The 25,284-nt window shown below is 40.8% G+C and overlaps 1 protein-coding gene across 1 annotated transcript; it reads left to right on the plus strand.

The window, feature by feature from the left end:
* The first annotated feature begins 973 nt into the window (after positions 1–973).
* Positions 974–24,539, plus strand: LOC139723745 (PAX3- and PAX7-binding protein 1-like). Its single transcript, XM_071634962.1, has 17 exons — positions 974–1,290; positions 4,045–4,155; positions 5,165–5,395; positions 6,198–6,431; positions 7,092–7,228; positions 8,505–8,758; positions 9,584–9,773; positions 12,798–13,024; positions 13,981–14,096; positions 15,111–15,310; positions 16,268–16,415; positions 18,263–18,381; positions 19,251–19,327; positions 20,693–20,759; positions 21,176–21,322; positions 22,558–22,718; positions 23,483–24,539. Exons 1-17 carry the CDS (start codon positions 1,056–1,058, stop codon positions 23,595–23,597), a joined length of 2,769 nt encoding a protein of 922 aa, XP_071491063.1. The 5' UTR covers positions 974–1,055; the 3' UTR covers positions 23,598–24,539.
* The last annotated feature ends 745 nt before the right edge of the window (positions 24,540–25,284 follow it).

Below are 25,284 nucleotides of genomic sequence, written 5' to 3' on the forward strand. Positions count from 1 at the left end.
AATTGATGCAGGCACCATTATTTATGGTATGCCACTATATCATGTGTAATCAGTTTAACACATGAACAGTGAATTGTTATAGGATAGGCATATCTTGTTTAGAAAGTAAATAAATCCAAATCTTTAAAACGTACAATTCAGGGGCCACGGAACGTTTTTGAGGGTAAGGGCAGTGGGACAGGGAAGAATCTAAGAATCTAAGGACGAAACCCTTTGAAAATTACTGGGTGTTGTGACTTTTCCCCGATGTTTTTTCTTTTACGAGTAAAAAAAAAATACACAACACAAAACCCACAAACAAATGTGTGTATGTGTGTGTGTGTGTGGGGGGGGGGGAGGGAAGTCCCGGCCAGACCCCCCCCCCCCCGTTCCGTGGCCCCTTTCTGTCATTGCCTGATTTTTTTCAATGAGAATTCTCATGGAGGTTTTGCTACCTCCTTCAAGACCTCATTTATTAGGCCTATGTTGTAGCTCTGTGGATTCACAAAACTACAAAATAAGCAACTTCAAGTCCATTTCGCGTAGAAAAAAGAAGAAGATAATAATCATATGTCCAGTGGGGGCCGCTTATTATCATTCATCTACAACCGCTCCTCATTTTGGAATCCTGTGGTTAAAGTTATCCTGTTTGCTGACCAACCAACAGCCATAGGACAATCTCCCCCTTCCCCCCCCCCCCCCCCCCAAAAAAAAAGAGACAACAAAAACAAAACAAAGAAAGAAAAATTCAAAACAACGAATCACCCACAAGAAACAAACTTGCAATAAAAAGATCTATGTCACGTACATCCAGTACACCATGGTGGGTGGAGATGAGGTTGGTACTTATCGTTTTCGCTGATTCCACAATACATGGCATTGAGTCAAACCAGTATGCACTGAATGAAGTGGGCCCCAAAAGCGAACTGCAGTTCATCACTGAATAATGTTGTGTGTGAATGACTAAGACTTGCTTTGCATGTGCAACGTTAGTGAAGATCAACATGATGTTGTGTTTGTAATTCAACTGAAATGACACCAGATTCCAATTTTCCGAGGTATGCAAGGAATTCAAGATGATGAAAAAGAAACGAAATATCCGACAGAGAGGTAGGACGGATGACAGTGACGAAGAAAACGATGTGAAGCCTGTGGTTACGTCGGGAGACCAAATTCCCTTTTTAGAGACAGATTATCACACGCAAATCGAGCAGATTGAAAAGGAACGGTCCTCGAAAAAGAAGGACAAGTCGGACAAGAAGAAGCAAGCTGAATCGTCACGGCTAACTTTTGACTACGATGAAGACGAAGGTGAGAAAAAAGAGAATCATTGAATTTGTAGGGAGTACGAAACTACATTGATTTAAATGCTGACGACATCCGGCAGCCTTCCGTTTGCACTGCCCCTGTGCCGTAGGCAGCTCCGCAGTGCAGTTTAATTTCTATGTCAGTTCGGGAAACCCACTCACAAGGGGGGCCCCTCCTTATAAGTAACCCGTCCCCCTTATAAGTAACCCCGTCCCCCTTATAAGTAACCCCCGGGGCACCCCTTATAAGGAGTCTCCACGCTTTTTTGCAATGCAACGCGAAAATGAAAGGACTGCGGCAATTCGCTTGATTATGTCCATAAAGCTTCACAAGTTTCCTAGTTACTCACGAAATTTGAGCAAAATCGGTTTGAGGCATCATATCTAAAATCATGGATTTAAATGCGATGTCAAACGACCCATGCGAATGCTGACATGCGAGCGATTACTGGCGTGAGTGTCGCCAGGCGCGGCGGCGCGGCAATGCTTGAGTGCAGACGTGGCGACTGAGTACGTAACTCGGTCGCCACGTCTGCACTCAAGCATTGCCGCGCCGCCGCGCCTGGCGACACTCACGCCAGTAATCGCTCGCATGTCAGCATTCACATGGGTCGTTTGACATCGCATTTAAATCCATGATTTTAGATATGATGCCTCAAACCGATTTTGCTCAAATTTCGTGAGTAACTAGGAAACTTGTGAAGCTTTATGGACATAATCAAGCGAATTGCCGCAGTCCTTTCATTTTCGCGTTGCATTGCAAAAAAGCGTGGAGACTCCTTATAAGGGGTGCCCCGGGGGTTACTTATAAGGGGGACGGGGTTACTTATAAGGGGGACGGGTTACTTATAAGGAGGGGCCCCCCTTGTGAGTGGGTTTCCCGAACTGATGTTAACGCTAGTTGTGCACTGTTCATGTGGTGCAGTGACTTGTTAACTTCCAGTGTTAAATTAGTGCTCCCGGCCCGGAGCAACGGGCAGAGTGTTTCATGTTAGTTTACTTCTATTTAAACTAGCCCGACCAGACGCTGTGTGAAGCACAGCGTCAGATAACTCCACGCAGCAGCTGTCGTGAAGCGAAAGCGGCTGCACGTCTATTCCTTCGCAGACGTCGTTATTTTTCAGCGGTGGGTGTGCATTTCCTTCATGAATATCTTTATTAATCGTGGAAAACTAAAATATAAGGAATCCCCATAATCTATGAATAGTATGATAATCATTCAGTAATCGGTATGCAATTTTTTGTTTAATTACGTCAAAAACTCACCGAAATCCGTGGCTAAAGTCAGGTCTGTAAACGTCCGTATTGCTTCACTCCTCATCTGCGTGTTATTTGAATGGCATTCACTCTCGTATACTACAACGTAGCTAGTCGGGGTGACCCATAAAAAGGTCAAATCATTGCCGGCGCAGCACGCGCAGATACGAGTGCTGTAGCTTTACATACGTAACACATAAAACGCATGGGCAAACGGGCGCACAGGCGTACGTAAAACGCGACCACTTCTGGTTGCGCATGCGTGGTGGTTTGTTGATTTTGTGAAGCTCTCGAAGGAAAAGATGCCACCGCACAATCTACTCCGAAAAATTCAACAATAAGGTCTGGATACCAACAAAACGCCGAATTCAACTCAACCATCAGGAAAATATGCTGTAGGTGAGTGGTAAAAATGATCTTACTCTTAAAATCAAACAAAATAAAAGGCATTTAATGTGATTTTGCCGTCAATAGTGACGGTCGTTTACAACGTTTAAACACTAACACATGTCAGACCGCTGTGCGAAGCACAGCGGTCTGTTCAGGCTAAGATTCAGACAGACGGGGCCTCGCCATCAAATCGGGGAACCACAGCACAACTACAAAACTTACAATAAAACAATTGCAATTTATACGTTACTTATTATAGACATTTAAGTTTATACGTTAGTCACGTAAAATGCATGCTTATATTACAGAAGGTACATAAGTCCATTGAACAAAAAAAACGGCACTTTCTAGTGCAATCCCTGACCATCGGGGTTCATTGTTGCAAATTCAAAATGGCGCGTTGACCACTCAGCAAGTTATGCATGTGCGTGCGTGGCTGGAAGTGCAGCAATATACTGTGTGCGTGCGCTCTTTGATAGCAGCACAGTCGACAGCGTGACCTTTAAAAGTGCATTCCCATCGCATGAACTCCCGATTATCAGATGTACTGTTCGCACATGCTGCATATAATCTTCATTTTCAGTAAGTTGTGAAATGTGTATCTCAATATTGATAACGTAGCTATGTAGTGTCATTAATGAAGATTACATTTAATGAGTTTGAGGTGACAAAAAATGATGTCAAGTATCAAAACTCAAAGTGATCGTAAAGCGATCGCTGGGCTCTCTTTATGTTGTAGGCCGCTCCAGTACAGCCCTGTCGCTATTTATACAGCGACTGGGCTGTGTATAGTTAATTTAAACATAACATAAATTTTAATTGTATGTGCTTGTAAACAGAGTCGAAGGTTAGTCATCTCCAAAAGAAAAACAAAATCACTCCGTCGCAATTTGCAGGGTGCTTAATTAAACCGGCCCAGCCAGTAGCTGCCAACTGCCCTAAAATACCTACCCACACAAAAATATTGTGCTTATCTTCAAGCATGAACACGATCAAACCTGCACTTAATGGGGGAAGAAGAGTCACATTAAGGACATTTTAAGTTTTATATGCTACAGGTCTAGATTCTATTTGGTTTGTATGTTTTTTTTGGGTTTTTTTGTGCCCTCAGGAGAGGTTTTCCAGATCAAGAAATCGAGCCACAGCCGGAAGCAGGCGAAGAAGGTGCGAGAGAGACAGCGACAGCTACGGAACCAGGAGGCTACCAGCGCAGAGAAGAAAGGTTTGTGAGACCCAGATCGACAGCACCTCTCTTATCACAAAACAAAATAAAACAAAGCAATCCTAATAGAAGTTGGGTCCCACCTTTGGTTGGATTGCTTTATTTTGGATATCTCAGCCATTTCAAAACCAATTTTCATCAAATAATCTTTGAATTCCTCTTAGACTTATATGCACTTTCATATTTCATCATTATCATATTATCTAAAAAAAAAATATCAAGAATCGTTGGGAACCTCAAACCCTATCTCAATCAAAATTGTACCATTCCTTTAAGCAGTCAGAGTTTTGACAGTTACTCTACTACTTGGGATGCATCTACAACTGTAAGCCTAGGCTTGACTGTTAGAATGCAGGCTGGCTTTAACATGCAATTTATGTTCTGCTATCTCTTCTACTTCTTGAGTGTTTAGTGCCTTGTATTTTTATGTGTATTATGTTTAGAGACATTTGATTATAATAGGACTATGTTGCAAGTCACAGTGATTTTGGTATGGACTATTTTGCATCTGACAGACTCTATGGGCTCTTACCTATATACACGTATATATATGCAAGTAACCTTATAGCTAGGGCTTTTTGTGTACGTGGTACATGAATAACGGCAGGACTGTCAGATTGCCAACCAGAAATGTACTGATCGGGCAAGAAGTATTCACAATTGCAGCACAGATATTAAAGGCAAGTTTGGAATGCAAACTTATAAGCTTGTGGAAGAGGGGGCTGAATCAATACACTGTATTCTGAACATGGAGCAGATGAAGTCTGTCTACCCAAACGCGTCCTTCTTTTCTCTTATCTCAATGTCCATTACAATGTATATTGATTTTCTCTGCCATTCCTCAAAGATGTCAATAGAAATGCAAGTATATCACATGTCTATACACTACAATTCTCAGTGCAAAGATTTTCTACTAACTGTGTTTCATTCATCATACTTTGTTGACCTGAAAGCAAGGAGTTCTTGGTTGTATGTGTGTGCCTTTTTACAAAATTTTAATCTCAACCAGGTGACCAAAGCTACAAGAATGGAGCGAGGCCCGCTCTTCGAGCTCAACGGGCAGACGGTGATCAAGCCATTAGGATAGAGAAGGAAAAGGAAGAGGAGGAGGAGGAGGAAGAAGTGGAGGAGGAGGAGAGAGAGATGGTGCTGAATGGAATGGCAGCCGAAGCAGCTGCCTTGGCCCAGGAAGACCTAGAGGAGATTGGGAAACAGAAGGAGTTCTCAGGGTTTTTACCAGGTAAAGAACTGAAGAATCTGCAGGTAAAGGGTGGAAGAAAATCAATGTTTCCTCATACAACCAGGGGCCTGTTTCATAATGATTGAGTGTGAGATTGATCGTATGATTGATGCAATTCAAAAAAAGTTACACGATCTGCTAGTAAATCTGTGCTTTAAATAAAGCGTATGTATCTTTATTAAACAGACTTCCGATCGGTATTGATTTTAAACTCGATTCACAGAGTTAGGTTTAATAAATCGAGCGTAAGATCAATCGTACCTCTTTATGAAACAAGGCACAGGTCATCTCTTCACATCCGCCAGTGAAGTCTGTGCCATCTCCAGTGTTGGTGTGAGCATAACATTTGCTGCACTGCTTTGATCTCTACTGTGCATTTACAAAAATATTCTTGTCTAACATGTTTGAGATATGCAGTGATAAATGAGGAATTAGCAAATCACACTGATAGAACTTTCACAGCTGCATATATGCAGGGCCAGACATTAGCAGTGGCCCAGGGCTGCTAAAAATTAGTGTCAGGCCACCATGTTTCCAAATACTGTATCTTTTGGTGGCCTGATTGGGCAACTGAGATTAAGAATGTATGTTATATTCCTTTTCTTTTCAGCAAACATATTTCTTTTTCTGGCAACCAAAATTTCAAACGACAAGATGTTAGTAGTTCGAAAGGGCCACCATGTTTCCAAATACTGTATCTTTTGGTGGCCTGATTGGGCAATTGAGATTAAGAATGTATGTTATATTCCTTTTCTTTTCAGCAAACATATTTCTTTGTCTATTTATGATAACTTTCTTCCAGGTGTCATTCCTGATGCCAACCTGATCCATGCTGCCCGAAAACGGCGCCAGATGGCCCGGGAGAGGGGCGACTTTATCCCCGTGGACGACACGCAGCGCTTCCAGTCCGAAAAGTCGCGGCTGGTGCGAGAGGACGACAACGACCAGAGCGGCAGCGACAGCGACGAGGGCCGCATGGGGTTCAGCGTCAAGCAGCAGACCAGCCGGCAGCGAGTGCAAGAGGCCCTGGATGCAGGTTTGTGTCATCTGCTGTAGAACCTGAAATTTTTGCGTGCATGAAACCTTTGCAAATTTCGTGAGGAGCCAAGATTCACAAAAGTGAAATGCATGCAAAAGTGTATGTCTGCACAATGCATTGAATGCTAGTGGTGATTCTTGAAAGTTTCATACCGTGATAAAGCTTTGACTTTACTACTTCAGGAGCCCAGTTGGTTTGGATAAGATATTGATTTGTTATGGCACTTATGAAATTTGAGCTAAAAAGAAATGATATCTGCAGGATAGCCATGCTACCGCCAATTTTTTTACCAATATATATGTATTGAATGAAGGTGACCTTTCAACAGAATTGTATGGTCACTGAACAACTCTCCAAGTGTTTAATGTAATATCATATTGCCCATTTCTTCATTTCTGTACAAGACATGCAGAATGTATTGAAGTGGACTAAAGATTTGGTATTGGCTATGGCATTGTTTATCTTACTTTTTACCTATATTTATGTGTTTGTGCTTCAAAGTTTGTAACACATAATTTCCTAGATTTATTAAAAAAAAAAAATTATATTTGGTTATCAAGGATTTTTATCAGGATAGATTATGAAGACATAAAAACATCGAGAAAGAGAAAAAAAAAGCATTTATTTGGGATGATGTTTCACATTTTGCCTTGGTAGGGGGACTGAGCCCGGAGGTGCACAGCGACGGCCACGAAAGCAACGAGGAGCTGGAGCGTTGGGAGCAGGAGCAGATCAAAAAGGGCACCAGTGTGCCTCAGGTGATGCCCCAGAACCAAATGATCCCCAGTTACATGGTAGGTGTCCTGCCTCCATACCCCCTTCTTATTGGGAGTGGGATGGGGGGGCGGGGGATGGGGGTGTAAGTTGAGGGGGTGTGGCTGAGCAGTTTACCCCTGGGAATACAATTTTGGTGATGAAGGCGTATCTGGGCAATTATCCCCGAGGGCAATTACCCCCCCCCCCCCCCCCCCCCCCCCCCCCCCCCCTGGCTAAATACTGGTTAGTGGTAAGATTAGAGCAAAGATTAGGGTTAGGGTTAGGTTTAGGGTTGAGAGTTTGGGGTGGGTTAGGATTAGGTTCAGGATTAGGATTAGGGCTAGGGGAAGGGTCTGGGGTAATTTCTCACGGGGTAATTGCCCTAGACGCGATGAAGGATGGAGGAAAGGGGTGGGGGTAGAGAGGTTGTGTATTCTTCAAACCGGACCTATTAGGGGAAGATTATCCACCTCACCTTTTTAATATTGCAGCATTTGTAAGCATTTCTGAAGCGAAGTTAGCAGAATCTTTTAAAATTTGTGAGTGAAGACTTTATAAGTATTGTAGACTGTCTCCACTTTGTCTTCTTTCTTCACCATTGGCAACACCATGGATTAGACAAGTGTTGGATGGACAGTGGTTGGTCTTCCCTTCTTTGCAGCATTGATGCAAATTGTTGCATTACCACTTTAGATTGATATTGGAAATCTTTGCACTACTCCAACTGGTTGGATTTGGAGGCTTCATTAACTCATACCAGTGCATGGAAAATTTGCTTCTTACTCAAATTTCTGATGTTTCAGTTCCTCAGACTCTTTTGCGCCCATTAGAAAATCAACTAAATGCATCGTGCTGCAGAAAACTTTCATCAGTTGGGGAGATCGTACAATAGGAGATTACGGCTTCTACCGACCTTTACTGACATGCTGGCTAGCTGTCCACTCCTGTGGACTTCTTCAGGTCAAGTGATTGCACCGTTTCTCTGACACTGCCTGCCTGTTTCTTGATCATTGGACCGAAGGTTGGCGATAGGCTGTATCCAGAATCCCTATTGAGTGTGGGTTTGACAGGCAGTGTCAGAGAAACGGTGCAATCACTTGGCCTGAAGAAGTCCACAGGAGTGGACGACAGCTAGCCAGCAAGTCGGTAAAGGTTGGTAGAAGCCTAAATCTCCTATTGAATGCATCATGCTGTTTGAGATTTGTCCATTATTGAATAGTGGCCATGCATAAAAACAATTCATAATTCAAATTCAAAAGGTTTGACAATCATTTTGATTTGCATTACTCACGCATGCACTGTGGTACATTCCAGGCCCAGGTCAGTGGACCCGCTGCAGAGACAGTGACCCCTGACCCCACCAGCTACTACCCCCAGCAGCAGTACTCCTACTATCCGACTGAGAGCTCCGCCTACCCTGCTGTGGACCAGAGTCTGGTTTATGGCTCGGCCTACTCCACCGGCCAGGACTCGCCCCAGCAGCAGAGGCAGGTGCCCGATGCCCTGGCCCTGCCTGCTCAGCTGCCAGAAATCACAGTTGAAAATGTAGTGATGAGGCTAAAGCAGAGGTGAGTTCAAAAACTAATTTATGAGTCATATTTCCTTTGTTTTTGTCTGTTTGCTGTCCTTTTGTTTTTAAAACAGGTTTCAAAAGGGTATTAGCCAACTCATCTCTGTTTGCTTCAAAATGGGAATAGGACATACGCAGACTCCAACCGCAAGCACCTCATAAATGGGAGATATTCCTGCCTGGACTCCTAGCAAACCGGAGACTTAGATTTTGTGAATATGAGCTTGAAGTGTGGTGTTCCTTGCGGCTAGGGTCCAGAGCCCTTAATCTCTGGGGATATTGATGCTCTTTGGATTTATCTTAGCCTCTTTATTTTTTAACATAGTTATGACAAATTAAAGTTTGGCAGGAGAAAGCTAAATTCTAAGTGGGAGAAAATGCATCACAGGCCAAAGTGTGAGAGATTGCAACTCAATTAGGAGAACTGGAGATTCTGATAAATTGGTCTCAAAGTGGGAGGTCTCCTGTCGTAAGTGAAAGAATTGGAGTTTCTCGACATGTTGCTGGGAAGATACCTCTGTATTAAAAAGTGAGAAACACAGCTCCAAATATGCTACCAGCACATGTTTATCTTCATGTTAATTGCTTTGCATATTTTGTTGCCTGCCAGGCAGAAGAGCCCTAGCATGAAATTTCACCCCTTAAATCAAATTTTTGTTTGTGACATAATTTGAGGGAGAGTTTCGAAAGTTCTTTTATATGATGCAACCATCATTTTTTTTTGTGTGTTATTATTTGAGCCCGCGAGCCATAGAGCTCTTCTACTGGACAGGCAACTATTTATATTCCTGTTTTTAACATTGTCACATTTTGCTTTATGAAGGCTGGAATCTGTGACAGAGATTCATAATGCCCACCTGCGCGAGAGCGATAGCGTGACCGACCGGCTCCAGGACGCGGCGCTGAGCTCGGAGAACCTCCGCGACACGCAGGGCGACGTCTCCGGCCAGTACAACTTCTTCCAAGAGATGAGGGGGTATGTCACAGACCTTGTAGAATGTCTGGACGAGAAGGTGCGTCACAAGTAGCGAGGGTTGCATTAATTTGCCCCCCTTTAAACTTCTTTATCTATTCTATGTTTAATTGTTTGCTTGTGCCATTCGATTAATTTATTGTCCTTACAGTAATTCACTTTTGATTTTCCAAGGGTTCAGGTTTCAGCACCCATGTTGCAGGTTCTCTCTTGTGTGCCTATTTCTTAGTAGACAGTCGAATTTGTAAATATGCCTCCAAGGATAGAAAGAGATCAACTTTATGAAAGAGAAAAGTCACTTTTCTTTTCAAGTAGAGTGAAAATTGTACAATCAGGATGGTAGAGGTTTCGGGAGAATAGGGGGTGAACTAAGAAAGTTTGGGATATACAAGTTTCCCATGTTGTTTGTCGCGATGATATATGTAAATTAGATGAGATAGTGACGTCATCACATAAAAAATCATCCATTTACCCTTGCGGAATATTTTCACTAGATTTCCTTTTTGTTCAATGAAATAAAAGAGAATAACTCATGTTTCACATCAAATTATTATGTTGTAATAACAATGATTTGTGGAGATGAAAGGGTTGCAGTTGCAAAATATTCGACCAAAAACATGATTTTCATAGAATTTTATTGTGCATTAATCAGTGGGACAGCTATGACATGATGATGTTTTCAAATCAATTTCTACATATTGTTGCCACCGCTATCACTGTTTTGTGAAATTATAGGAACTTTCTTAGTAATTCCTAACTTTCTCGTCGTACACCTGATTGCACTGAAACCTCTGTCATTCTTGTTATCTGATATTATTCCATATATTCAGGTCATTTTGAGCATTGTCAGGGTCAAGTTACATATTTTCATGGGAGCTGATTGAATTCTCTGTCAGTGTACAATACTAGTACTGCATTTTACCAGTAGAAAAAAAGTCTTATGTGTGAAGACTTTGACGACGAACGGTCAATCTGCTCTGAAAAGTCGGGCCCCTGAGCAGCTACCTGGCTACTAAAACCTTGGTTAACCTTTGCTCAGCTCTTATTAGAACTACAGTACCCAGAAAGAATTTAGTCTTTCCTCACTGCTCTCACATGGTGATGCTGCAAAGTCTTCACACATACACACCTCACCATTCAAACTCACACTTTCAACCAACACACAAAAACAGTCTTTTCTGATACGGTATTCTTTAGCTAGTTGCTTGGCTGTCATTATTATTAGATATTGAAGTCTTTTCTTCGTGTCCATGTTCAGTTTTGATTGTTCTTCTCTGTGTCTGTTCATTGTTGTACACTGTAGCTGTGACGTATGTGTCTACCATCACCTCCAGTACAGTTTCTTTGCTCTCTGCATATGTATTCATCATCATTCTTCATGGCATTAACAATTTCAGTGTTGCAGATAGTACAATGCAGTCATATTTCATTAGATCCAGTCCATTGTAGCCAATCCATTATCTGTAGAGGCGTATACATGTAAAGCAGAATTTGATTCTGTTGCAATAATGTAGTCCCATTGCTCACATGTAGAATGTGATATGATCTGTGTGTATCTTTTAAAAGTCAAGATGCAGATACTCATGAATCCTTAGACTTCTGCTGCCAGTGGTTTTTACGATCAGGAACTTTACATGTACTTATTAATGTTAATGAATCATATCTGTAAATGATATGGGAAAAATGCAAACTTTCTCATTTGCTCTCCTCTACTGCAATGTTTATTTTAAATAAATGTGAAAATAATGGTTGAATGCCACATTGTTAAACAGTAAACATGATGCTTGTTACCAAATTCTTGCCTTCTAACAATCTGCAAAAAATGATCCCAAAGGGGGCATTTGTATGATTTCTGTGCTTCTTCTTGGACTTGCATACTATGATCAGCTGGAAAAAATGATTCTTTTAGCATGTTCTGTTATCAGGCAGTTGCATATTGATCATAGCATTAATAAACACCATCCTTGTTAAGCATAGAACTGCTAGGCACGACTATATCATGAATGCATAGTAAAATTGTCCTTATATTGCAATGTTGCCTTTACGAAGGAGGCCTTGGGGCCCACTATTCCGAGTGATTTATAGTCATTGAAACTTTCACGAAATGCAGTTCCCATGGTGAACATGATATGCTTGAAACTGATTGGTTGTTGTCCTACTGCTACCATGGATACTGCATTTATTGTCCCTGACCATGGAAACTGAATTTCTTAATACTGGAATCTTTGTCAACAACTCCATGTTATGGGGCCCAATATTGTCTGCGTTATGCGTGTTGAAAATGTTGTTCTGGAACGCAGTCAATGCAAATATTCTTTGTTAATGTGTTGATGGAGCAGAACATTGCTCAGGGACCAACTTTCATTAATGAGAACTATCTTCATCTGTGATGAATACGGTCTCTGAGTGGATTCATGTTGGAAATACTTCTTTTTTTTTTCAGAACGCAGTCATCAAACTTGAAAAATGAAATATTACATGGTGGAATGTTCTTTTCAAATGCTGCCAGTTGTCTTTAATGAGAATTAAATGAGAATTACCACTTTAGAAATCACTCAAATATTCTAAATGTATACGCAGAGCTGCTCACTAACCCATTTTCTACTGGTCCGACTTGTCTGTTAGACCAGTAGGTACACAGTTGTTCCATTTTTTACTGGTCCATTCCCGAAAAAGTTAGTGGTCTGAAGTAATTTTTACTGGTCAGGGAGCGTCGGACCAGTGCCAGTGTGCAGCGTTGGTATACGAAATGGTTATTGGTGATGAAAGAGCTACATGAAAATGCATTTTATCATTAGTGTCGTGAAGCATTCACACCAGACACTACTTGAAATGACTGAGATTCTCTGAGAGGCTCCGTAAACGATTAATGATCTCTTCACACCCTGACCAATGTCTCTTTGATTTGGTGATAACTATCACCTATTCAAATGCCTGTTACACATGTTTATGCCCTTGATGGCTGTGTGGCAGCATTGTAATTTTGATGTTTGTAAATGTTAGCAATCCTTTAACCGTACCATTTTTTTGTTTCCCCCCTTTGTCTTTTCTTTCATTCCGACAGGTTCCCCTCATCACTGGCCTGGAGACAGCCATGCTGGTGCTGCTGAAGGGGCGGGCCAACCAGCTGCTGCAGCGGCGCCAGACAGACATCAAGGACCAGTCGGACGAGTTCACGGGCCTGTCCCAGAAGGCCGCGGCGGGTGCCAACATGAACCGCAGCCAGCGCAAGGCGGCGAGGGAGGATGAGGAGGCCCAACAGCGCAGGGCAGCGGAGAGGGAAGCGAGAAGGTGAGGTTGTACACATGTGTGCTGAGTTTGGAGCTGTTGAAGGAGTACAGGCTAATTAACTCTACACGTGCCATATTTCGCGCGCCTGTCTCAGTCGATGGCCGGCCATCTTTGCATCATTTTGCTCAAATCCACAAGCGCACACAAACTGATCAATATTGTAAAACACAATATTTTCGTGGCATGAAATTTTTGCGAGTTGCCTCTTACATTCAATGCATTATAGTGTAATCAAGAACTTTCGCGTGCATTTTAATTTCGCAAATCTTGGCTCTCGTGAAATTCACAAAATTAAAACGCACACGAACATTCCTCGTTTTACAGTAGATCACAGTATGCCACAGTACATTGAATGTGTCATAGCCATAGCTTTGCCATAATATTTACATGACAAAAAGGTTTTGATTCTTGTCTACAACTTTGCTGTACTTAATTTTTAGCATAAATTCTTGTTAAAAAAGTTACATGACTTTCTAAGGCAGAATGTTTTCCGGAAGCGCTCATGCGTTGCAATCTTAGAATGATGTAGCACATAGGGGGTTTACGCCATGACGTACAAAGGCTTAAATATGCTCTTTCCCTCCTGAAGATATTTTTCCCTGAGACCCAAGTAATCAACTATTCAATTTACCAGTTCCAACTTAATCCACAGTTTTATAGTGTAGTTTATGTCATTAATCTTGCTTGAATGAAAAACTTTATATCATAGTGGAGCTTTGTTTGATAACATGAATATTGAGTTATTATCCCAGGATGCCTTGTAATTGTACCTACCATTTCACATACTGACTGACCCAACTTTAATGACATCTTTTGTGGTTAGTACTGTGTTTCCATACAAGGCCTGAGTGGTCCATGCCCCTTTTTTAAAAAGACAACTGATGACGATTCACCCATGAGGGCGCTAATTGTCATTGGCTATGAGTGATTTGTAATTGACCTGTGTCATTCCACAGAGCTAGGAGGAGAAGAGCGAGGCAGCTGGTGGAGCGAGCCCAGGCCCACAACGACGGCACGTCCAGTGATGACGAGATCACTGACAGCATGCTGGCAAAGTTCAAGACAGAAAAAGGTACGCCACGTTACTGGCCTCGGCATACTGTACTATTCTTTGTATCTGATGATTTATTGACTGACGATCATTCTAGCAGCCACAGAGACAGGAACTGCACATGACTTTTCTTGTATAGCTGATATGAGTTATCTTAAATAATTACCGAACAAATATTGAAATACAACTGAATTGAAATACAAGCAGCACAAAAATTGAAATACAAGCAGCACTAAATACTCTTGAGGATGAAGTGATACTTTTATAAAATAGCACAAAGACGGCATTAGGAAAGATATACAATATGAAGAGCGACCACACTGAGATTCAGAAAAAGAGGTGTTCATTTTTGTTCATTAAGTGACATTGAGAGCAAATGGGGGTAGCTGGCATGTGACATCATAGAAATGCCAATTTTTGTTGAATTGATCAGAATTTCAAACCATCGTAATTATCTTCTTCAGTTTTCATCAGAATTTTCTTAAACTTTCACTGTCTTGTTCCCATTATAGTTCTACTTCTATTCACACCAAATTTTTAGGGTTGATTTCCCCTTTAACTTAAAAGAGTAAATCAGGCAAACAGAACAATGACAGATCCACTGGAATTTGACAAATAAATGACTGTTTCTAAGCATCACATAACTTTATAAGCCAGTGATCAGTTGCAATGACATGTACAATGCAAATCGGGAAGATGCCAATGTCATTTGATTAGTTAGCATACATTACACTGGGCATTAGTAAAAATTCGCCATGCAATAGTAACTTTGGAATAGTCCATTTTTATACTGTTCCAAAGTTACAAGGTTGGATTGATATACTTATGCAGACCAAGTAATGTGCATTATTTGTTTCGTAAAATGATGATGTGATTTGAACTCCACAGCTGCCATGAAAGCTACCATAGTAACTAAACTGCACACACAAACAACTTCAATGCAATCATAATACACAGTCAATGCAGCAGAAAGATCTATATTACTATTTTGTGATCAAATCTAATAACTGTCATAATTCAATTCTTGCTGGTCAGATCGCATCATGGCTGAGCAGGCCAAGGTGTTTGAGGACGTGGAAGACGACTTCTGCTCGCTGCCTGCGATCCTCAAGCGGTTCCAGCGCTGGAAGTTTGAGCAGCGCGACTCGTACACCGACGCCTACATCGGCCTCTGTCTGCCCAAGCTCTGTGAGCCGTTCATCAGACTTCAGATGCTGGATTGGAATCCATTAGAGGTACGGGTCCCATCGGCTGTTAAAGGACAAGTTCACCTTCATAAACATAAGGATTGAGAGAATGTAGCAATATTAGTAGAACACATCAGTGAAAGTTTGAGGAAAATCGGACAATCCGTTCAAAAGTTATGAATTTTTGAAGTTTTTGTGCAGTAACTGCTGGATGAGAAGACTACTGCAGTGTGTGAAAAACTTAGATGTCACATGCGTACAACAATATAAGGAAAATATAAAGAGAATTTCACAAAATTTCATCTTATGAAAAAAGTACACATTCCCCCGACTCGTTACCGACAAATGTTATGGGTAATATTATTCCCCCTGCCTTTAGAAAGAGGCAAGTCAAGTGCTCTTTTATTATGCGAAAAAAGTGAAAATATGTTGAATTTTCTTTATATTTTCTTTATACTGTTGTACGCATATGACTCACAAGCTGTAGTAGTCTCCTTATCCAGCGGTTCCAAAACAGAAATTTTAAAAATTCATAACTTTTGCATCGATTGTCCAATTTTCCTCAAACTTTCACTGATGTGTTCTACTAATATTGTTGCATTCTCTCAATCCTTATGTTTATGAAGGTGAACTTGTCCTTTAAAGGGGAAATCAACCCTAAAATAGAATTTTGTTTGAAAGAACCAGAAAATTGAGAGGAACAAGATGTGACAGTTTGACTAAATCCTTTCTGGCAAAATTATGCAAATCTTTCCACTCCTCACCCTTCTTCAAGAATTTCAAAGAAAATCACTATTGTTCAGTACTTCTTTGAACATGGAATAACTGATCAAATAACATATCTAACAGATGCATTTATACCTTGAATATACTCTGAAAGAGAAAAATACTGATGGCTTATGTTCATGGTATGTTTGTTGATCTACATACATCAAGATTCTATTTGTGTTTCACCTCGAGAGAAACTTTGTACATTCTGGCCACCTATTGATTCCTCCCATACAGGCGAAATGCAAGGATCTGGAATCCTTTCCATGGTATGACGTCCTGATGTTCTACGGCTTCCACAATGAGGACGACTTTGACAGGGAGGACGATGACATCAAGCTGATACCGCGCATTGTTGAGAAGGTCATCCTGCCCAAACTGTCCGGTGAGTGACTGTCTACCGATAGGACAGTACACTGATGTAACTCAATGGTGATGTAGTGCAAAGCACAGTATGCTCTGTGTTTCATGCAAAAAGGAAAGTGTCGTGGGCAGTGCTTTGACTGTTAGTGTTTATGCTCTCCTGGATGTCTGATATTTCTGAGATATGATGCCTTGTTGCCCTAACAGCGATACATGTATGCTACTGTATACGCTATAATTTTCGCGTACATAATTTTTCGCGAATTGCCGCTGTCACACATTTTCGCGAGTGGTTAAATTCGCGATTGGGGGACCAGAGAAAATATGAAGTGGCAAAGAAAGTGTGAATTTTCAACTTACTAGCAAATGTGACCGTGCACCTCAAAACGAACATAAAGTCGCACACACTGATTTTGCGTGAGGACTGAAAATAAGTGAAATGGGTCAACCTAGCCGATCTTGACTTTTTCATATTTTCTTAAAGAGCGGGTCTTCTTTTACATTATGCTTAAATTTGGTATCATAAAACGGGCAGAAAAGTGTCTTTTTTAGCAGTTTATCTCGAACATTTTTGGTAGAATAGTGTGATTAGGTGTGTCTTTAGAATCCCTTTTTCATTTCTGAAAAACCTTGTCCACACTCTTCACTTTCAACTCTAATAACTTTTGAAAGGATAGTGCTACTGCTTTGAAAGTTGGCATTAATTATGGACAGAATGTGTTAATGAGGCATGGTTAATTTCAGTTTAATCTGATAATCTCTTCATTGTTGTTACTCTGGTGGTATACTTCCTGTTTTTTGTCCCATTCATCGCACAGCCAGCACGGTTTGGTAAAGATTAAGCGCTGGAATAGACACTGTACTTCAGAGCCTCTTTTCTCAGTTCACACTTTTCCTGAGTTTGTGCTTTCTTTCCAATATTTAGATAGGTTAGGAGAGTCCATTTGATTTGAGTTATACATCATTTTAAAGCTTAAAGTCTGCTCTTTCAGAATGTGGTCTTAACTAAAAATTCATGTCTGGCGACTTTTTGTTTGTTTTGAGGTGCAGGGTCACAAATAAGAATGATACAAGTTATACACTGCATGAAAAAGACTTGCCAAACTCTGCGAACTAGTAAGTTAGAATTCAACATTTTTGAAGTGGTTAAGTCCGTCGCGCTAGATTTCTGACGAGGGGTCCCCTTGGCTTGCGATAATGGATTGGCTCTCTACAGTATTCGTAAGTAGACGTGGACGTGCGTAAACAAGCTTAGCCAGTATGGTCTGTTCGGTAAGCCGTGACATGGTATAGTAGTACTGAAATGTTCGTATTATCAAGGCAAGGGATTCATTTTGGAAGGTAATATTTTCGCGTGTTGTTAATTTCGCGAATAGCTCCCGACTCGCGAAATTCGCGAAAATAAAACCCCCCGCGAAATATATAGCGTATACAGTACTTGAAATAGATGTGTTGTCAGTGCTGTCTTAAAGGTCTTTTTAACCTTTGGGAGCAGTAATTTAAAATTTTTTTAAGATATCACATTTGATGTCACATGTGTAGGTCTGTTGTGTCACAAAACTTCTACCACATAAAATTTTTGCAATAAAGCCTAAAATATAAGGAGATATCAGTAGTTTTCTCAATAAACCATGATTATAGATGGTGTAGTCTGGAAATATTTTGATTATGACTATTGTTCACATTTTGTGTATTTAGAAATAATCAACATCAATTATATGAATTCAAATATTTATAGTGGTTGTGTCTATCCCTAACTCACATTTTAGAAATATTTTAAAGCACTAATGCTGGGTTTTTGTTTCATCTGCAAATGGTAAATTATACCTTTAATGTATTGCATATATGTTTTCATTCTGTGGCGTCCAGATTTGATTGAAGGGGTTTGGGACCCCATGTCCACCTTCCAGACACATCGCCTGATAGACACCGTCCATCAACTGGCCCAGGACTACCCTACCGTGTCCGCTGACAACAAGAACACTCAGGTACGAGATGTCACCTTCCAGGGCGAGGGAGCCCTTCCGTTCTTGTTTTTCATGGCAATATTTTCCTGATCCTAAAAAAAAACGTCCCACCTAAGTTAAACAGCCACATTTTTCAACTTGATTGTTGCATGCATGTACATGTCGTAGGTAGACACCACTGTTAAGATTCTGAGTTGCAATAGATCATCAGTTTATGTGATTATAAATTGTATTGAATGGTAATTGATACAATGAGTAATGATATGAAGAGATAAAATAATGATAATTGTATGATAGCTGGACACTGCAAGAAATATGTGAGGCAAGGTTAATTTCACTGCCTTAGGCTGTCTGTAAGGTTAGAGTTGCAGCTAGTCATCAACTTTAGGAGAATGAACAGTGGACACAGAATTAAACAGCACTACAAAAAAGGTACAAATTGTGCCGTCATTGGACACAGAATTAAACAGCACTACAGAAAAGGTACAAATTGTGCCGTCATTGGACACAGAATTAAACAGCACTACAGAAAAGGTACAAATTGTGCCGTCATATGTCATGAATTAATGACAGGTTTTGTGTGTGGTGAATTTGACTGGACACTGCATCTAGTGATGAGATGAAGGCAAAACCAAGGAACGTCACATCATACAGAGCTGCCAAGTCTCCTTGATTCTGCAGGAGTCTCTCTGAAAATGTCAAAATCTGTTCATGTCTAAATAAGAGAATATTAAAATCTCTCTGATTTGGGAATTGTTTTCGCCCATTGAAATGCATGTAACACACAGATATCTCCCTGATTGCTGTGTGGAATCTCTCTGATTTGGATGTGGGAATGTTGGCGGACCTGCATTATATTTTATTATTGTTTCTTCCTCATGTCTGCTCAGCTCCTCCTGAAGACGGTGGTAATGAGGATGAGGAAGACTTTAGATAATGATGTCTACATGCCTCTCTTCCCAGCCGAGTGAGTATTCCCTTTAATCAGTGCCCTGAGAGGGAACCTCTGGATCTTTTCTCTTGGTTTAGAATTCATTTCTCTCTATAAAATAGTAGAACGGATTTTACACAAAAAGTGAAAATGAATGCAGTGTGATATGCAATAAGTATGATATATTGTGTACGTCATATTCTTTTTCCAGGGATTTTTTTTTTTTTTTAAAGTTTGTTAGTTAGAAACTGTTGGCAAATTTAGCAGCATGCAAAGCTATGAACTATGATCTCAACATGAATGCAATGCGCATGCATAAATGTACTGGTAACTGGTATGCAGTAAGCAGTACATGAGCAAGGTGCATGATGATTCATACAGTTCAGTAGACATACCAAAGTCTTGGCGCACCTACTGTGCAAATGAATGAGCTCACTTCCAAATTTCTCTGTCCATTGCTGTACTTCATGCGATCGTTAGTTAAACCACTCATGAAATTATTTGGAAGTCGGAATTCGCAAAAAATTGATACTCACTAAATATATGGCGTATACAGTATTCATGCTGTAAGTGAGGAGTGTGTGATACTCAAGAGAGAGATATTCACTTTCTATGTGTTGTGAGAGAAGCTCGCCTTGAATGACTTAAAGGGATGGTACAGTATTGGTGGAGATGAGAATTGGGCTTTTAACTTTTTGCGAGATACCAAGAAAACTCTTTTAAAATGGTACAGAGCATACTATTTTAAGAGGAATTCAAAGTTTATTTGATGAAAAGCGGGTTTGGAATAACTAAAACATCCAAAAACAAAGTAAAACAAAGCGATCGTAATAAAGTGTGGGTCCCACACTTACAAGAATCGCTCTGTTTTGGATATCTCAGCCATTTCAAAACTGATTTTCATCATATAAACGTTGAATTCCTCATGGAATTACATGCTCTTTCATATTTCATAAGAGGTTTCTCATTATCTCACCCAAAAATGTTAGAAACCCGAAATTAGGTCTCAACCAAAACTATACGATCCCTTTAAGTTTGCTTGCAAGAAGAATCCTATACCATAATTCTGACGGTGAGTAAGGGTACAGAAAGCACAGGAAAAAATGATTTTAAGACTGAGAGGGAGAGAAATAGAATATTGAGAATACAGGAAAGGAATTGAATACTGAAAGTGTCACTGCAGACGAATAATAAACCCCAAAAGAAGAAGTTTTACATTAAGTTTGGTTATGACTGTGCTTATAACCAAGCCAATGCACTGCAATACTAAATTTATTTGGTAAGGGAATCTAAAGGTGAAGAAATGTAGATAATGAAGTAAATAGCAATCTCTTCTCAATGCTTACACCATTTCTGTATATATTCTGTGTTTATTTTCTCAACTTATCATTCATCTTTCAGTGTATTAGAAAACAAGGCATCAGGTGCTAACTCCTTTCTTCAGAGACAGTTTTGGTCTTGCTTAAAGGTGAGATTTGTTGTTGTTGTCCTTCTTTGTATGAATGTAACACTGCACCAATTACTGAGTCATATGTGAGATCGAAGACCAATTTTAGATGAAACTGCCAGGTACCACTGACTTTCTGCAGTGTTTTACTGAGAAGAGAAAGAGATAAGCTCACACACTTCATTGACTGAGACCTATAGGCTGCTGTCTCCATTGACTTCCATCAGTGTCCTATTCCCCTCTGGCTTACAGCTGATGACATTTACTCCCATTTCTAGCTCCTGCCTCTGTGAAATATACATATTTATACTTGAACTCGTACCATGACTGGATAATTATTCATCTGTATAGATAGCTTCTTAATTTTTTCCTTTCCCTCAAAGTGAGGTTTGGGCAAGAGCAAATCTCAACCTGCTCCTTTTAATTCTATCCCTCAGTTGCTAGGCAACCTGTTGTCATGGCATGGCCTGGTGGTCAAGGAACAGCTTCTGGAGCTGGCGATCGACGGCCTCCTCAACCGCTACCTCCTCCTCTCCCTCAACAACTCCGATGTCGATGAGTCGAGCATTGCCAAATGCGAGAGGGTGAGTACTTTTTTTAAACACTGGCTTTGTGTGCATTATGTTTTTCGTAATACACTTTGGTTTTCAGTTTCATCGTGCCCCCCCTTTTTTTTTTGCAATACAAGCATTGAATGCAGTGAACTAAAAAAGCACTCTGAGAGCGCAGACCTCCGCCAAGCATGAAGCTTATTTCCACCACTACACTGATTTTGTTCTTCCATAGAGATATCATACGTACACACAACATCGGTGCTAAAAGTCGCCAGATTACCAAATATAGAAGCCTTTGTTACGTCATAAGCCTTCAGCTGCACGGCGCGCCTCGCCCCAGCAGAAACTAGAGCACGCACTTTAGTGCGCGCAGGCAAACCTCAAATACGCGCAGCCTGAACTCCCAAGTTCATTGACCCTACCTGCCAAAACATCAAAAATCCTTCATAAATTCCCCCAAAATTCTTGGATCATTACCAAAAGTTAATCATTTGTTACTTGTGTCATTCTCAACCTCTCCTGCAAGTTTCATCCCAATCCGTTAACTACTTTTTGAGTTATTTTGCACACGGACAAACTAACTAACTAACTAACGAACGAACGAACACACAAACCAACAGTAACAAAAACATAACCTCCTCCCTTGGCGGAGGTAATTAGACTATTAGGGAATATATATATATTATGTATGGGATGTATTCCCTGACTATGACAAAGTGATACAGTCAAAAAGATAGCAGTTGTCCCATGTACAAGAGTTAGCCCTAGAGATAAAAGTCAAAGCTTTACCCCCAGAGAGGTCGCTAATGATTATAGCTTGCCCTAGGGTGGATGGTAGTACAGCAGAAGGAAACTTATACATACATGCACGCAGACAACCTCGCCTAAGTTGACCTAGCACCAGTTCAAAATTGGCTTGGTCAAAGAAAAATTTCTACTCCGGACAGATTTGAACATGGGGCAATCGGGGTTTGGGGCGAGTCCTGCCATTTGACACCAGAGTGAAATACTTGTGCATGTGCACATTTTGACAAAATCAGTTGGGCACTGTCAATAACGAGCCCAAGTTCACTCCTCCCTCCAAATTTTGTCCCCTGACCAGGGGGAAATCCCATTGAGCATCCGGTGTTGGTAGATTACCAATCTCCCAGGCACCAATGTTCAAATTCTGCTTGTACTCTTTCAGTGTTGGTAGACTTTGTCAGGCTCCTTTTCTGTGAGCTCTGCTGATGATGGTGTCCGTTCCATTTGATTCCCGTATGCAGCTGGTCTCCACCTTACCCGTACCCTGGTTTGAGGAGTTAGAGGGAGACAGCACCTTACGGCAGCTAGAGCCGCTCTGTAAATACCTCAAGCACGCCGCTACACAGATCCAACAGGGCGCCCTCAGCACTAAGGGCTCTGATCCGGACCGCAAGATGAGTAGGTGAGTGGGGATGTTTGATATATATATTTGATATTTACAGAGACTCCAACCCTCCCGTTTTCGACGGGAGATCTCCCGCCGAAAGCCCATTTTTGCAAAATCTCCCGTTCTCCCGTTTGAGATTTGATTTCTCCTGCCCTGGCTCTGTGTCTCCCGGTGGAAAGGATTTCTTACTTATTGCTATCGTATGTTGAAAAAATAAGCCTTAGATAGCACCAGAGAACATCTAAAACCCTAGGAACTTCGCACACATCAACTTGGAGTTTCCTGTTTGTTAGGGGTTTCGGGCGGGAGAATCTCCAGATCAGAAGGTGCTTGGGGTTGGAGTCTCTGTATTTATTTATTTTATTATTCACTGCCAAGAAGTTGGTAACATTACATTTTTTTAGCATTTGCCTTTCATCCATCAATTAATGAGTATGAATAGTCTGTGAGGTAATGTATTGAGAATATGGATTTCAATTGTAATGAAAACTTACTTTCTTATTTGCATGAAAGAGTGTTACTTAAGATGTATGTCAAAGATTTGACTTTAAATCACATTGCTGTGAAATTTATTATAAACTCAAATTCTTCACAAGTGCATGAAGATGCAGAATGACTATTTTAAAAAGTCTGTTACATTGTACATCACATAGTATTTCTATTACCTTGATAAGAATAACCTTGATACCTAGAATAACTTAATGTTTAATGTCAATGAAAATCTCCCTTTTAAACCTGTCTTTAACAAAAATTCATGATTTTTACCTTTTTTTTCCAAGGATGCTGATTAAACTCATCATCAAGCAGCTTGTCAACATCCGAGCCATGGACCACGCCCTCAGGATGACCGACGACTTCAGCCTCAAAGACATCAAGCAGATGGTCACCAGCTGAGAGGGGGACTGCATCCATCACATTAGTGTGTCCATTCTAGCTATCCCAAAACTGACCGCCAAGCCCGTGCTCGATATCTTTGCCTGCGATGTGGACAAAACTACAGTGATGTGTCCATGTCCCGTAGAGATTGCGCCAGTCCACCACTTACGATACATGATGTGTGAAGAAGACAAGACTTCATGAAACCCTTACAGGGGCTTGGGGCATACTGTATTGAGTGCAAATGCAAGCAAATGTGGCTGCCATTTTAGGATAAATCGCTTCGCGGACGTATAGCAGTATTGGGAGCGTGCAGGCGTCGACGAACATTAGATTAGTTTGTGCATATAATATGGCTGACTCAGGAAGATGGCGCCCTCTCTGTATTCGTGGTGTATATTCTTCCTGGATGATGTGGGAAGAACAATCCAATGGATCTGCCTCACGGTAATAAACAATCACTTCAGGATCGGCACTCTGTCCACCAGAAAATGTCACCGATGTGTCCTCCCCAAGCCACACCCTCAATGTCGAATGACTTAAACTATGCATCATTTTTTTTAATTTTCAAAAAATGGGGTCAGTGAATCATAATGCATCATCGTTTCTACCATCTTGTCACCATTGGCAACCCAATTTTAATGAGACTTGAACAGTGTCAACAGAAAGACTTCTTACAGTCCAATCAAGTAATGATGATTTTGATACTTATAATGGAATGGGACCTAGTTACATCATTAGCAAGTATAAAAGTATGTATTGAATCTGCTCCATTAGTGTCTAGCACCAGACTTTTTTTGAGTTACTGCAGTTATGAAAAAGTAATTTCTCATATATGCTGACAGCCATGACCACAAGAGGGATGTTGTCACTGCAGGCTCTATGAAGTCAGTTGTTGAACCGATCCTCACTGTGTTGCAAATGAGGCCTCATGATATGCCATGTTCATTCTCAACGGTATGATGTATACACGGTGGATTGAGTTGTGCCGATACATCACCACTTTTTGCGCTGTCACATTAAAATTTTTTTCTGTGTTATGAGAACATGCTATAGCATTAATGATCACAATATTGTTCATGTTTCAAGTGATGAGGCAGGTGTCATAGTTTTGTTCTCCAGCTGTGCTGATGCACACCGTGCTGTTCACAGTCCCACCAACTATTAAATCTGTCTGTTTTTACCAAGCTGGTGTAGCACTAAAAGCAGTAGTGAGTACATTCTTGAATTCGTGTTACAAGTCAAAATCTGTCATTTGCTAGTTTTCATGTATAAAGCATAGCTGAGTTCAGTGAATGTGCAATGGATGTTGTTGGCCAGTTTAGGAGCAGATGGCTGTACATGCCATAGACCACATACAGCATTTATGCCCTGTAGACACTCAAGAGATGAAAAATTTCTTTTTGAGAGTCGGACCGTGTCACTTCCATAAGCGTCAGCCTGGGTGAAAAGAATTCAGAAGTTTACAGCTTTATTCTCTCCAGCTAAGATATGCTGTGAAGTTAACATTTTGAATTTGTGTTGAAATTATCTTCACATCCAGATGGTAAACCAAAAGCAAATGTTTGTAGAAAGACATGATGCAGCCCTTAGATTTTGTTTGCAAGGTGTTTGCCAAGATTAATGTCATGAGGTCTTGTGCCATATTATCCTTAGGATGACAAGACCTCGCATCTCAATTTGCACATGTTAAAATCCTCCTGAC

Source organism: Diadema antillarum, unplaced genomic scaffold, assembly GCF_040938485.1.
Source record: "Diadema antillarum isolate AM-2024a unplaced genomic scaffold, OU_Dant_1.0 scf00000015, whole genome shotgun sequence".
Lineage (NCBI taxonomy): Eukaryota > Metazoa > Echinodermata > Echinoidea > Diadematoida > Diadematidae > Diadema > Diadema antillarum.

What these genes read in the sequence shown, in the direction of transcription:
- LOC139723745 (XM_071634962.1), top strand. Translation starts at nt 1,056, where the DNA reads ATGATGAAAAAGAAACGAAATATCCGACAGAGAGGTAGGACGGATGAC. An exon ending in TGGATTGGAATCCATTAGAG is followed by an intron (nt 15,311 to 16,267) that starts GTACGGGTCCCA and finishes CCTCCCATACAG; the next exon opens with GCGAAATGCAAGGATCTGGA. An exon ending in ATGCCTCTCTTCCCAGCCGA is followed by an intron (nt 19,328 to 20,692) that starts GTGAGTATTCCC and finishes TTCATCTTTCAG; the next exon opens with TGTATTAGAAAACAAGGCAT.